The 13,780-nt window shown below is 33.7% G+C and overlaps 1 protein-coding gene across 2 annotated transcripts in view; it reads right to left on the reverse strand.

The window, feature by feature from the left end:
- Positions 1–268: 268 nt before the first annotated feature.
- Positions 269–13,780, reverse strand: part of LOC129005061 (prolactin-releasing peptide receptor-like) — a 32,468-nt gene continuing 18,956 nt past the window's right edge. The window contains exons 4-7 of one of the 2 annotated variants that reach the window (XM_054433855.1): positions 8,730–9,110; positions 8,334–8,549; positions 6,854–7,016; positions 269–1,413 (exon numbers count right to left, since the gene is read on the reverse strand). In XM_054433855.1, coding sequence (XP_054289830.1) covers positions 6,864–7,016; positions 8,334–8,549; positions 8,730–9,110 — 750 coding nt within the window. In that variant the 3' untranslated portion in view covers positions 269–1,413; positions 6,854–6,863. Of the gene's footprint in view, positions 1,414–6,853; positions 7,017–8,333; positions 8,565–8,729; positions 9,111–13,780 lie in introns of both variants that reach the window. The other variant, XM_054433845.1, reaches the window with a different exon arrangement.

Below are 13,780 nucleotides of genomic sequence, written 5' to 3' on the forward strand. Positions count from 1 at the left end.
TGCAAATCAACAACAAAAGTAGATTGTATATACAACTTTTTATAAACACTTAATCATGGTCTAGAAAGAGAGTTATGAGCGTTTGATATGATTGAATAATATATATATACGTTATTTAGGCACTTTAACTGGCTATGACGAAATAAAAAAAAAATTATGATATATTTTCTAACTACCGTGTCTTTTATTAGTAGTAAGTAACAATCCAAGTTTCATATTGTTGTTAGAAGATAAGTTAGGGGAGGGAACAATTATAAGGTAAGACGTGTGTTTGGAGAAATATATTTATTTACAAACTTAGTCAGTGAAAAGAGGGCTTAAGAAGGAGCTCAGGCCTTAAGCCACCCGTTTCACGCGACTTAGTTAGCACATAAATTAGTCAACGAAATAAACGATCAATAGAACCATTGCTTAACACAATACAAATTTATAAAATTATAATAATGAGATCATTGTTTTAAATAGTTACAATACTTTACAGTAAAACTATAGTAAAATATACGTAAACATTACAAACAAATTAGTATTTACAACTCTATAATACAACTTAGGCCATAGTTATAAATATGAAGAGATTTAATCTAGTTCCTGTATTTATCGTCGATAAAACTTTCTTGATTATAGTTACTAATTCTAGCAGACAAATTTACCCTTTAAATACAAACTTTAAACGTTTCACCTCGTTACGCCCTAATTAACTGTCTTTCACTGCAAATAAAGGCTTTCCGTTCGTTCTGTGTCTAGTTTGACTTTTGATTATTCTACTTAGCACTCATTTATGCCGGACTAAAAAAATATTACATCTTTATATCCAAAAGTATCATAGTGGTACAATGACTAATTATTTGTATTGATTTGTAAATCATATACGTTGTATTTTATTACTTTGATTCATTTATGACCGATGATGTTCCCGTAGTTCTTTAAAAAGTTTCTACTCATTACGATATTGCGATATCATACCCGACAAAAACTACCGTAATTTAGTTCCATAGCTAACAATACAACGTCTTCACGGAATTAAGCGAACAGTTCCTTCATTTAGCCAACATACAAAAACAGTTAATCGTACACAAAACTGCTGTTTTTTACATTTTTGTTTAACATGTATAATATTACACTGAACGTATTTGGAGTACACAACCAAAAACTTGCTTATCACAGGGAAATGAGTACTGTAGGTTTTGACCATCAACAAAGATTACAGTGCTTACATATAGATTTTAAACAACTTGCTATCTAATCTTAACCCTATATTTACAACTCCACTCAGATAACACTTAACAGTAAATATGTATAATTTATTACGTAGTATATTTTCCTCGTCCTCGTTTGGATGAACTTTGAGCGTAGATACCTTACAGTCTTTTAGTGTTCAGAGGATGTCTGGAGAAAACTTCACCTTCTTCACACCTGAAAGAGATAATAATTACCTGATGACATGTTAACATAACACTAACGATTGTTAGGTATCAAACATGGTTTTGAAGGTCTATTATTTGTAGATATGAAATTATAATATAACAAATATGATACAAAAGGATAAAGTTAGAAAAGAATACCCCAATTGATTGCAACTAGGAAAACCTTCGAGGAATAGCTTTATAGTGGCATATATAATGCTATTACTACGTAGCATTGCCTTTAATCATTATTAGTCATTTGATAACCAATATAATGTGATAAAAAGTACAGTATATAAAATATAATATACAAAACTTATTAAAAATATGAATTTGTGAAGGGGTTATAAAATAAAGAAAATAAATACACATGCTTTGTCATTTATTATTGCAAGAGTAAAAAATATCTCTTTTTCGACCAATTAATATGCAAATACTATTAAATTCCCTTATTGTTTATATTTTTTCAATTATTTGTAAAAGTATGTTTAATTATATTAGCTTGTATGGTTCCTGCTGTTTTATAGAAGCTAGTTTAACGAATGCACCCAAGAATTAGTTTATACGTTATCAATTAGCGTAAAAGATTCTACATTTATTGTGTGTGTTGCATATAATCAAATTGTTGTGCCCTTAAATATATTAAATTAAAACCCATTTTGTTAGAGCCACTTCTTTCATTGTATTTAATAACAAAATCCAAAAATTAAAGTAAACATGAAACAATAATATATCAAACCAGATGACAAGCAAATAAACAAACTATTAATGTAGACCTCAGGACATCTCCCTCTTAAAGTTCTTCTATGAACCTCTTGGCAGGTTTAACAATTCTGGTAGGTCTGTGTATGGTTGAAGAATGATTATGTAGGTTGGATCTTGGTGTATGTGTCTGTCTTGGAGGAAGTGTCTGTGTATGGGGGTTTTCTTTATCAGGATTTTTTCTTTCTCCAGAGGAGAACATAGGGAATAAGAATTTTGAATTCCTGATATATCTTCCTCCCTTTTTTGTTTCAACGTTATATTTCCTGTTCTCTAACTTCTCCTTGATTACCCCTTCTTCTCTTCGGTCCGATACCCAAACTTTAGCGTTTTCTGGGTAATCCTTGACCTGGGTCACTCTATGTCTTTTATTGAACTGTTGTTCCTGTTTCCTCTTTTCTTCCATTTGTCTAAGTCTATATCTATTGTGATTTGGAGTGGCTGGAAGTAGAGTTGCTTTATTCACTGGTAGATTTGTTCTTAAAATCCGTCCCATTAATAGTTGTGATGGGCTATAACCACATTCCTTTGGCGTCGTATTGTATGCCAATAAGCCCAGATGTCTATCCTTACACTTCTTTAATATGTTTTTGAAGATTTTCACACCACTTTCAGCTTGACCATTGCACTGATGATGGTACGGTGAACTAGTTTCCACTGTGAAGTCGTATTCTGATTTGAATAGTTCCCATTCTTCTGATAGAAATTGCACACCTGAGTCTGATCTAATTGACTCGGGGATGCCATGCTTTTCAAACGATGTCTTCATTGATTTAATCAATATTGCCGTTGAACAACTAGATACCTTATATACATCGATGTATTTGGAATAATAATCCATGAGAATTATGTATTTATCATTGTTGAATTCACAAAAATCTACTCCGATTTTCTGCCAGGGTCTTTCAGGAACCTCTGTAGGAATCATAGGATGGCGAGGAGGCACTCTGTCAGCAATGCATTGCGGGCAATAGGTTACTTTTTGTTCGATGTGATGATTAATTTTGGGCCACCATACTGACATTTTAGCCCTTTCTTTACATCTTTTAATACCTTGATGACCTTGATGAATATTATCTAACATTTCTTTTCTCAAAGATGGAGGAATCACTATTTGATTATTTCTCATAAGTATATCTTCATTGATCGACAATTCTGCTTGATGATCCCAGTATTCTTTTAATCTTTCATTTAATAGGTTCTTATTTTTAGGCCATCCTTGAATAGTAATATCTAACAATTCCTGTAATTCTTCTCTTTGATTTTTTTTTATTACATCTAATTTATTAGATGATACTGGGATTGATTGAACTACTGTTCTTACACATGCTTCTGCTTCTTCTGCAAGTTTCTCAATATCTTCCTCTTCAGTTTTGTTGATTGGCGCTCTTGATAAGGTGTCGGCAGTTGTTAATTGTTTTCCTGGTACCCACAATATGTCGTACGAATATCTCATTAATCTCATTTTAAATCTCTGAACTCTTAGCGGCAGTTCATCCAAACCCTTACTACTTAAAAGAGGAATCAGAGGTTTATGATCAGTTTGAATTTGAAACTTCAATCCTGTTATAAAATTTTTGAAACGTTCACATGCCCATACTATTGCATAAGCCTCCTTTTCAATTTGTGCATATTTCTGTTGAGTCGGTGTTAAGCTCTTTGATGCGTAGGCCACAGGTTTTAAATGTCCTTGATGTTCTTGCAAAAGTGTTGCACCCAAACCATAAGCTGATGAATCGGCCGAAATTATAGTTCTCCTTTTCAAATTGAATGGTATTAAGGCAGGAGTTGTTTGTAAACTCTTTAAGGCTGTTTTAAATGATTGTTCTTGACTAGGACCCCAAACAAAAGCCCTATCTTTTTTTAGTAGTTCCCTCAGTGGTTGAACGATATCAGCAAGGTTTTCTATGAATTTTCCGACATGATTCAACATCCCTAGAAATCTCCTAACACTTCCCACATCACTGGGTGTGAGGAAATCGATTATTGCTTGTAAGTGTTTGGGATCTGCTTGAATCATACCAGAAGAAATAATGTGACCTAAGAATGAAATCTTTGTTTTTCCTATTTCACACTTGTCATTTAAGGTAACTCCTTCTTTTTCCAATTCTTGTAACACTCGGTCTAGTCTGCTGTCATGCTCGGGTTTACTTTCCCCGGTAATTAAAATATCATCCATATAACACAAAATTCCTGGGATGTCTCCAATAATACTTTTCATCCTGTTACAAAATATTTCCGGGGCTGTTGAAATTCCGAAGGGAAGTCTTTTAAAACAAAATCTACCAAATGGTGTTATAAATGTTGTCAATTTTGAGGAACCCTCATCTAGCGGTATTTGCCAAAACCCCGAATTAGCATCTAATTTTGAATACCATTTGGAATTCCCTAGACATCCAAGTAAGTCCTCAACAGTATTAAAAACGTTATTTTCTCTCTGTAAATGGTTGTTTAAAGCTGAAGGATCAATGCATATTCTTACACTGCCATTAGGTTTAGGTCTTACCACCATTGGATGACACCACTCCGTAGGTCCGCAAACTTCTTCAATGATTCCCGCTTCAACCATTCTTTTAAGTTCATTTTTCACTTTTTCTCTTAATGGAATAGGTATGTTTCTAGGAGTTTTTAACTCCATCGGTACCGCATTTTGTTTCAGTTTAAGTTGAGCTCCTTTCTTCATCTTACCAATCCCATTAAATAAACTTGGATATTTATTCTTGATCTTCTGTAGGTCTGTGTTGATATTCTGGTTGCTACAATATTCACTTGACTGAATGTCATTTTTAACTCCTCTGATGACCCTTAAGAACCCTAGGGCTGAGATGCATGGTTTCCCAATCAATGCTTCCTCTTGACCATTGATCACATATATTGTTTGACGAGTTGTTTTATTCTTATACTGAATTACACCTTCAAATTTACCTAAAACTGTTAAATACTTCCCCCCAGGTGTTTTTAAAACAATGTTTGATTTAGTCAATAATTTGTTTCTAGCCATTCTTGGAGGCACAATCGTCACGTCAGCTCCACTGTCAATCTTGAAATGTTCCAATTTCCCATCAAGTTTTACATCAATTTCAAATTCATTCTGTTTATTGTAGTTCCTTGTTGTCGCTCTTATTTTCTTAACTTCAGCTCTGTTAATGTAATACCCGTCCTCGCTTCTATTATCCTGTTCCAATCTGTTCTCGGTATTTTCCTGAATTTGATTCAGGGTTGGGTTTCTGTATTTATTGTTCTGATTTCTGTATTTATTATTCTGTCTCTTTTTACAACATCGGCTGAAGTGTCCTTGCAATCCACAGTAGTAGCATTCAATATTCTGAGCAGGACATTCCTCCTTAGGATGCCTCTGTCCTCCACAGTAAAAACAATTAGAAGTATATTGTCTTATGTTTTGTTTCAAGTTCGGATGTTTTTTCACTTGGTCTATTTCTGCAAAATCTTGTTCTCTTGATCTGTTAACAGTAATTTGTTGGTTCTTTATAATTTCACTTTGTTTCAATCTATTTATTGTTTCATGCAAGGTTAGGTCAGCCATCAGTTGAAGTTCCTTAGATAACTTTGAATCTGTTATTCCAACAATGAGTTTATCCCTAATAAGGCTGTCTTTCATGTCTTTGTAATCACATGAAGAAGCTAATTGATGTACATCTGTTATAAAATCGGATATCGGTTCATTTTGCTTTTGTACTCGTTGATTGAATTTCGCTCTCTCATAGGTCAAATTCACCCTTGGTGTAAAATACTTATTAAGTTTTTCCACCACTTTAACATAAGTCTTTTCATCTTCTTCTGTTACTCCTGCTGCTATTAATACATTTTCTGCATTATCACCCATGGATATTATAAGGAAATTTACTTGCTTTTCTCCATCTATTTGATCTAAATTGGTAGCATTTCTGTACCTATTGAACTTTTTTAACCATGGGCCCCAATCTTCTGGTTTAAAGGAGTATTTATCAATGAAGCCCAATGTTGCTGAATGTTGTGTCATTTTAGATGTTTGTCTTCTTACTGTTATATCTGAGTTTTCTGAGTCTGACATTGTAATGCAGCATATATATTAGACACCCTGTTACTCAATTTATTGGGTCTTTACCGCTGCCACCATGTTGTGCCCTTAAATATATTAAATTAAAACCCATTTTGTTAGAGCCACTTCTTTCATTGTATTTAATAACAAAATCCAAAAATTAAAGTAAACATGAAACAATAATATATCAAACCAGATGACAAGCAAATAAACAAACTATTAATGTAGACCTCAGGACACAAATTTTAAGCCTTAAACATCTAAAACATTTATAAATATATGTTTTAGCTATTTTACTTCCTTCCTCCTCTTTCAGCTCTGTCCAGGGTATTCTTCACGCCAAGGAGCTCGACCTTGACCGGGATGCTGTATATGTCATAATATACTAAAGGTGCGATCCCTAAGACCTCCCAACTGAGTTAGAGAGGTGACATGTTGACCTTACCTGAAGGATTGTGTCAAAAAATACCAGGCTTTTGTCTAATAGAGTAGAGGGGTGTTTGAGTGAGTAGTCTAATCAACTTATGAGTCTCATAAAACTCTGTTGAATTTGTTCTACCTTTGGTACAAACATATTCCCTACACTCGCTTGAAATAAAAACTCCTCTATTTACCACCACCTTGCCTCCCTTTGCCATAAGAAACCTACCAGTCTTATGCTAGACGATCTCTGCAGTAAGGTGAGCCCTCTCCTTGTCCCTTGGTTTGTCTGAAGGGTCCGTGATATGCACCACGTCCTCCCCCGCGGTGTAGGCGACCAGCACCACCTCCACACTGTCGTGGCTTTTAGTCAACCACCCGCGGCTGTTCTCCTATAGGCATACGTTGTTATGAAATACAAGTTATACAAGTTATTTTTGTTATAATTAAAAAAATACACACTTTTATGGGATTTCCCTTAAAGGTTATGCTACTGATAAAGAAATTTAAAGAATTCTTTTTACTGATATTATTGGGAAGGGTTTACACGAACACAAGTGCTACGTGGTAGTAGGGCTTACTATCCTTTTCCTCTCTCCCGCCTTTGAAAGCAGTAAAGATTTATCCGATAAAGCAGTTTGAACCCTCCGTTTGCCATTCACACAATACTAGGGGATTTCATTTTACATCTAAACCTAGCCAATTGTGTATGTCTTATACTCTACGAAAATAATCTTCTTGTAACATCATAGTTTCTATTTCATTGTACTAATATAAATATAATTAGATTGAAATAATCACAATTAATTAATACAACTGCAATCACTGTACAATTAACTATTTACGGTATTAACTTTGCTGCAATTTTAATAGATGGAGATAATTTTAAATGGTTCTCATGGCGTCTGAGGATACTCAAAAGTAAAACACTTTGTGCTCCTGGTATTCCCATGAAAAATTGCATATAGTTATAAGAGTGGTTCTATAGAATAAATGGTAGAACCTCGATAACAAGACTCTCATAAAAAGACTTGTTATCAAGGTCGACTTATTAATAAACAAGCAAACTACAACAGTTAACTTATTCTCCATAAGAATAACATGGGTGTTTTAAATTTACAATTTTTTGTAATTTTCTCCGTAACCATTAGGCGCATTATAACTCTTCAATATATTAAATTATTTGTTTTTTTTAAGTTCTACAAAATAGTTTAGAAATAAATTGCAAAATTTGATGTTTTTTGGGTCAAAAATGGGAAAACCCTTTTTTACCCCATAAAACCCCCCATAAACCCCCGTTCCCATGGTCCGATCACGCTGGTTCGCGAACTCGTCCGAATGTAGGTTTACACGTTTGTACCAAATTTCATCAAAATCGGATCATTTTTGCTCGAGTTATCGCGCTAACGGACACATATATATGTAAATATATATATATATATATATGAATTTGAACGGATGGTATTTTTGGCCTCTAGGGACCTCAAAATGAAAAAAAAATCGGTCCCGGGTCCAGGTCTTACCATGAGTACTACGGTAATAGCTTATTCCCTATATGGGAAATTCGCTAATAAAATTCAAGGTGATTAGAAAATGACAATTGTTAAAGAGGGTGACTTGTTACCGAGGGTCTTGTTATAAAGGTGCCACTGTAGTTTTGATCATGATAATATTTTGAAAAAAAAAAACTATTGGGGAGCACTACATACCTTTGTTTTTGAGTGGTTGGGCTGATGATTGGCTGGTGGTGGGCCCGGAGGAGAGTCCCCTTGTTTGTTAGGGATGACTACAGAGGTAGGCAGGAGTGTCTCCTGGCAAGTTTCGTTACCATTGCAGGTCCTCTCAGACCTCCAGCCTCCCACACGACCCGCACTACCTTGGCTGCCTGGACCACCTGATCTACCAGCGTCGAAACACGGCAACACCTGCGCAACCAAAGTCTTACATTTTAGCGTCACTATCAGCTCTTTCAGCTATAAAACAACAAGGATTGCATGGCTTTTATTTTGATAATTGTTGGAAATAAAGTCTTTTGTTTGGTACCAATTAATACTGTGAATGGTTGTATGTACATGCATGCTCAAAATTATTTTCTAGATAATCACCTGTTTGAATTCTTTCCTGAAGTTGTCATTGAGCCAAGCGTACAGGAATGGGTTGTAGCAAGTCGATGACATGGCAAGGGCGTGCACCATGAAAAAGGATAAGTAGTAGTACTTCCACGTTCCCGTGGGGATGTAGATGTCATTCAGTAGGTTGATGAGGTTCAATGGCAACCACGAGACTCCGAATATAGTGACCATTGCGATCAGCATCCGGTTGGTTCTTCGTTTCCTCTCACGGTCAGCCTCCTCTTTGCGGGTGTTCTTGGACCCTGGCTTGCAGCGCGCTCTGTCGTTCAGTTTGAGAGAGACTCGTACGTAACAAAACGCGATGATGAAGAATGGAAGAATAAATTGCAACGTTGCTGTCATCCCACCATACGCCTGAAACAAATATTTTACAAATAACATAATTGGACTACACCTTTTTTTTACCAAATTTTAGTGATTATATTCCAACAAGTTTTGGTTTATTAGCCCCTTCGTTCATTTAAAAGCAACAGTCTTCATGTTAGCGTTCATGTTATATATTGAGTTTTGTTTGAAACGTATATTTTTGAGTATATTGATTTTAATTTATTGTTGATTAAATATATAAAAACTGTTTAGAGTTAATGCAAATTGACAATATTATTAATCATGCAACATATTAATAATACAAATTATAAATGATATATACTCATAAAATAATAATAATCTTTATTCCATCAAAATATGACCACTGAATACATCATGCAAATAGCATTGGACATCATGACGTAAAGATAGTTTTATTTATTTAAACTTGGGACTTAAATAGATTTAAAAAAATATTTATTAATGCACTTGAAAACACTTTGATTGTGTGGAAAACAATTAAAAGAGTATTTGTTGTATGTTTACTGGGGAATTTTACATGTGTACCAATTAAATAGTAATATATTATGATTATTTAAGCACGATCAATATGTCTTATTTTCTACTACGATACTTTGTTTTATTAGTTACTAAATAGATAAATAGTCTTACAGTGATTGGAGAAGAAACATAATAGCAAATATTCTATACAACTCCAATTGTAATTTTATATTGTTTTATTTCTAGTAGGCCTCATATTTTCATCTTTATAATTAAGTATTAGCAAATAATTTTACTGGAAAGGCTTACCTATACAAATGCCAGTTGATGTTAATAATGTTATGTTACGTTTTAATGCGAGCTTTTGTATCACCTTCCGTTCTAATTCAAATACCAATAGTTCCTAGATAATAAGTACAATATTTACCGGGCATAACGACCTCAGATTAAAATTCTCTATTTTATAACCAATTTTTATTATAAACAAATTAAGGCAGCAAAAATATATAAATGATGATAATGGATAAACTAATTCAATCAGATTTATGACTAGGTTGGCTGTTGGCTAGCAAATTCCGTATTAGTTATTTCGAAATAGTACTCTAGTTATTTCTGATGAAAATGCAGATTATGTAATGCAAACTACTCTAAATTACCCTGTATGGCTTTTGCTTATGATGTGATAATTTTCCAGTAACAAAAGGCAGTTTAGAGGATTGATCAAAGTTAGTCAAGAACATTTGAATACAAGAGCCGATAGTAACATTCTGGCTTCATGTCCGAGGCAAAGATGAACATTTACTACCTTGCTACTACTACTACAAATAATTGGACAGCAAATTTCACGTGCGAAGTGAATCGTAGTATTTTAGAGTGAGCTTCACATACGAAGAGAAAGTTGAGGACCTGAAATTCAAGATAATGTTGTAAAATACCGTTTGGTAAGAGCTATGATACTTCTTATTACAATGCAAATATTTACATTGCGGAAAGTTTGTCCGTTTACATTGCAAACAGTACAATCAGCAGATTTCTATTAATTGTGGACATATTTTCTAATGAAATACCAGTAAGGCAAATTAACAACTGATTGAGAGCAAGATAAAATAAGCTTAGAGCCAGGAAACCCCAGCTGATCGTTTTCGCTTGCCCCAAACTTGTGGTTAGGAAACAATTCGTTATTTTAGTTTATATCAGCTGTCATCCAAAATAGCTACCTCCTATCCGTAGGGCTGAAAAGTGTATTAGTAATTGTTACCCAACTTTGGACTGCCGTAATAATAAACATTACGACAAGTGATGTAAAGGCCGCCTGCTATCGCATCCTTGGTAACGAGGGAGGGCCTCCTTGTTTGATCTGCATTATAGCGGTCTATTTTTATCGTACACTAACTCTACACGATATTTATACACAATTTCTGTATTCGATTGCCGTAATATTGTAGTTTTTTTTAGGATAATATTAAAAAATAAACAACGAAGCCAAGACGAATGGATTACACTCTAATATAGAGTTTCCATCGGATTTATGTACACAAGTGTGTACAACAACAAAAATTGAATAAATTTAAATCACGATAACAGACACACTGCTCTTAAACATAAGTATATTTGAATGCATTACTGTAGTAACTGTTGATCACATGCCAACGCGGGAGTGACCTACTGGTCTAAATGACGACAGATGACGTAATGGCAGCAGATTGACGACTCTCCGGTAACGAGGTTCCGCCTCCGTGTTTGATCAGCAATCAACTCCTCCGTCGTTAATTCGTCGTGCAAACAAACCATCTTGGCAAACTTCCATCACCACCACCATTCACCACCGCTACATCCTACGCTCATGTGATATACTTCCAGGAAGTAAACATTGGTAAACCTTGTGCATTCCTCGAGTGGATTAAATCAAGTTGTTCACAAATGTTGTTGATGCACGTGTGAAATTGAAGGTAAGTAATCAAGCGTTCTATAAAACCATATAGTTGTTTTACGTAAACACATAACACATTTTACGCTAAATTAACAGTTTCTGTAATATACTCGTACATAAGTTTTCAAAGTCCAATTTAAATCAAAAGTAATGTATTATTTAGTATATTTCTTTTATACACACTCAGCCTTGAGAAAACGAACGACAAAATTAAAGTACATTGATTTGAATTAGAAGCACTTAACACGCCAAGAAATTTTACATTGTTCACTTTTTCCAGAAACAAAATTAAATGTTTAAGATGTAGTTTCCTTAATAAAAAACATTTTATAAGCACAGCTGTCACACTCGTGAGCATCATAATTCAAAATCTATTTTGTAAACAACTCGACCTTCTTGAATTTAGTTCTTAAAATGTTCAAACATGTACATCATGTTTTTACAACTGACTTAATTTATGTATTTAAACGAGTGTTTTTCACATTCAGTGATGGAAAAACCCAGAACGTCAATTACTTGTTGAATACGCAGGACCACATAGACTATTTTAATCTCTAATAGTGTGAAGTCCTTGAATTTAGTGAACGTATCAGTAATACTTTGATTTCATCAAGCTTTACAATGTTTACAATACACATATATCCTCACACGATCGTAATCATAAATAAATTATATCACTGGCTCGAAAAAAAACATTATTTAACATTTCTAATGGGGAACAACTCAAACCAGTTTTAATGTAATAAGTACAGGATTTGGGTCAGTTAAGTCCTTTGTTTAGGTTTATGATCCATACCATTTTCGTCCTAATATGTATGTATCCTTGTATAACAGGAAAATCTTTGATAAAGATTTAATGATAGTATTCGTTTCTCCAACCAAAAAGATGCCTCTAAAATCAATGCCAGTAGCTAAGAGCTTTTAAGTCGAGGTGGAATTACGTACTATCGCCATTAAAGACAATAGAGGTTGTCATTTTCAGTTCAGTTACTGAGACAAAAGCGATTTTCCAGGTGAGATTCTGGGTGTAATGGCTATTACTGTTCGACATAATGGATACAACTAGAGGCGAAGTGCCTGGCCCCTTGGGTGGCTTCTAAATGGCTTGGTTTGTCATAGCACAGATTAAAGGAGTAGTGTTTACTCATTCAATCTATGGTCATAGTTGGTACTCTGTTAAAGCGCTTGCTTCGATTATTTATACATTAAAGAACAATTTTGAAGTGATTTATGTGATATTTTAAAAACATTTATGAAGCACATGCTTCAATATTGACAAAAAATAAAGTACATAAAGGCATACTGACACAAACGGCTAAACCAAAGTCAATCGTCCGTATATAACTCATTAATAATACAGAAAGTAAGAGATTTCTTTAATAAATACTTTTATGATGACGAACAGAGAAATACTAAAAAAAAAACAAGTAGTTTGATTAAAAATTGTCAAAAGACTTTGAGAATCTATAGGCATTGAGTAACCAGCAACTGTTATTGCATACATAAATAATTTAGCTAATGTCCATTGAAATTTCTTTGGACAGATTATAGGTATTAATGCTTAATAATGTGTGCTGAAAAATACACTCGGTTAAAATCTAAGTAGGGTTCGAGTAAGAGATATCATTAAATGTATAACTGTTGTACGAAAAAATACCACTAAAGCAAAGTCGATCGTAACAGCTGATCACGTCGTTGGGCTATAAATTCATTACACGAGCATATGAAATGAAGTAAAAAAAAAATAATAAAAAAACATGTAAAGACTTACTGTAGTGTTTATCCAACAACTGAGATAAAATAAGCATTATAAGCAGTGCTTTAAATATTGAAAAATATAATAACAAAAGCATTATATTGTTCGATAAGTAAGTGTTAATCTTGAACAAAAAAAAGAAAAGGTAAACATTTTTTTAAATTCATAAACTAATTTATTTTATTAATTAATTTCTTCTCACAAACAGGAGGTTTGTGATGGACTATAGTTAGTCAAAAGCAATTACTTTTGAAAATCTTTAGTTTATGCGATGCACAAAAAAAGCTTAATTTTTAATAAAATGAGAAAACTGATATTTTAAATCTATTAATCCGTACATCAAGTTTCGGAAATGTTACTATTCGCTTGATGAAATCTAAATGTATATAAAACAGTTGGATCGTTGTATGAAAGGAATAACCTCTCGGGAATATTAATGTTTGCACGCTTTATTTGAGTCTAGGGAGAACCCATATCCTTACAGATCTAGAACAAGTGTCCCTTATTTGCTGTAAGAGCTATTGTCTTAGG

Source organism: Macrosteles quadrilineatus, unplaced genomic scaffold (genome assembly GCF_028750875.1).
Source record: "Macrosteles quadrilineatus isolate MER2022 unplaced genomic scaffold, UCM_ALF_1.0 Scaffold_1__1_contigs__length_201487025, whole genome shotgun sequence".
In the NCBI taxonomy this organism is placed as follows: Eukaryota; Metazoa; Arthropoda; class Insecta; order Hemiptera; family Cicadellidae; genus Macrosteles; species Macrosteles quadrilineatus.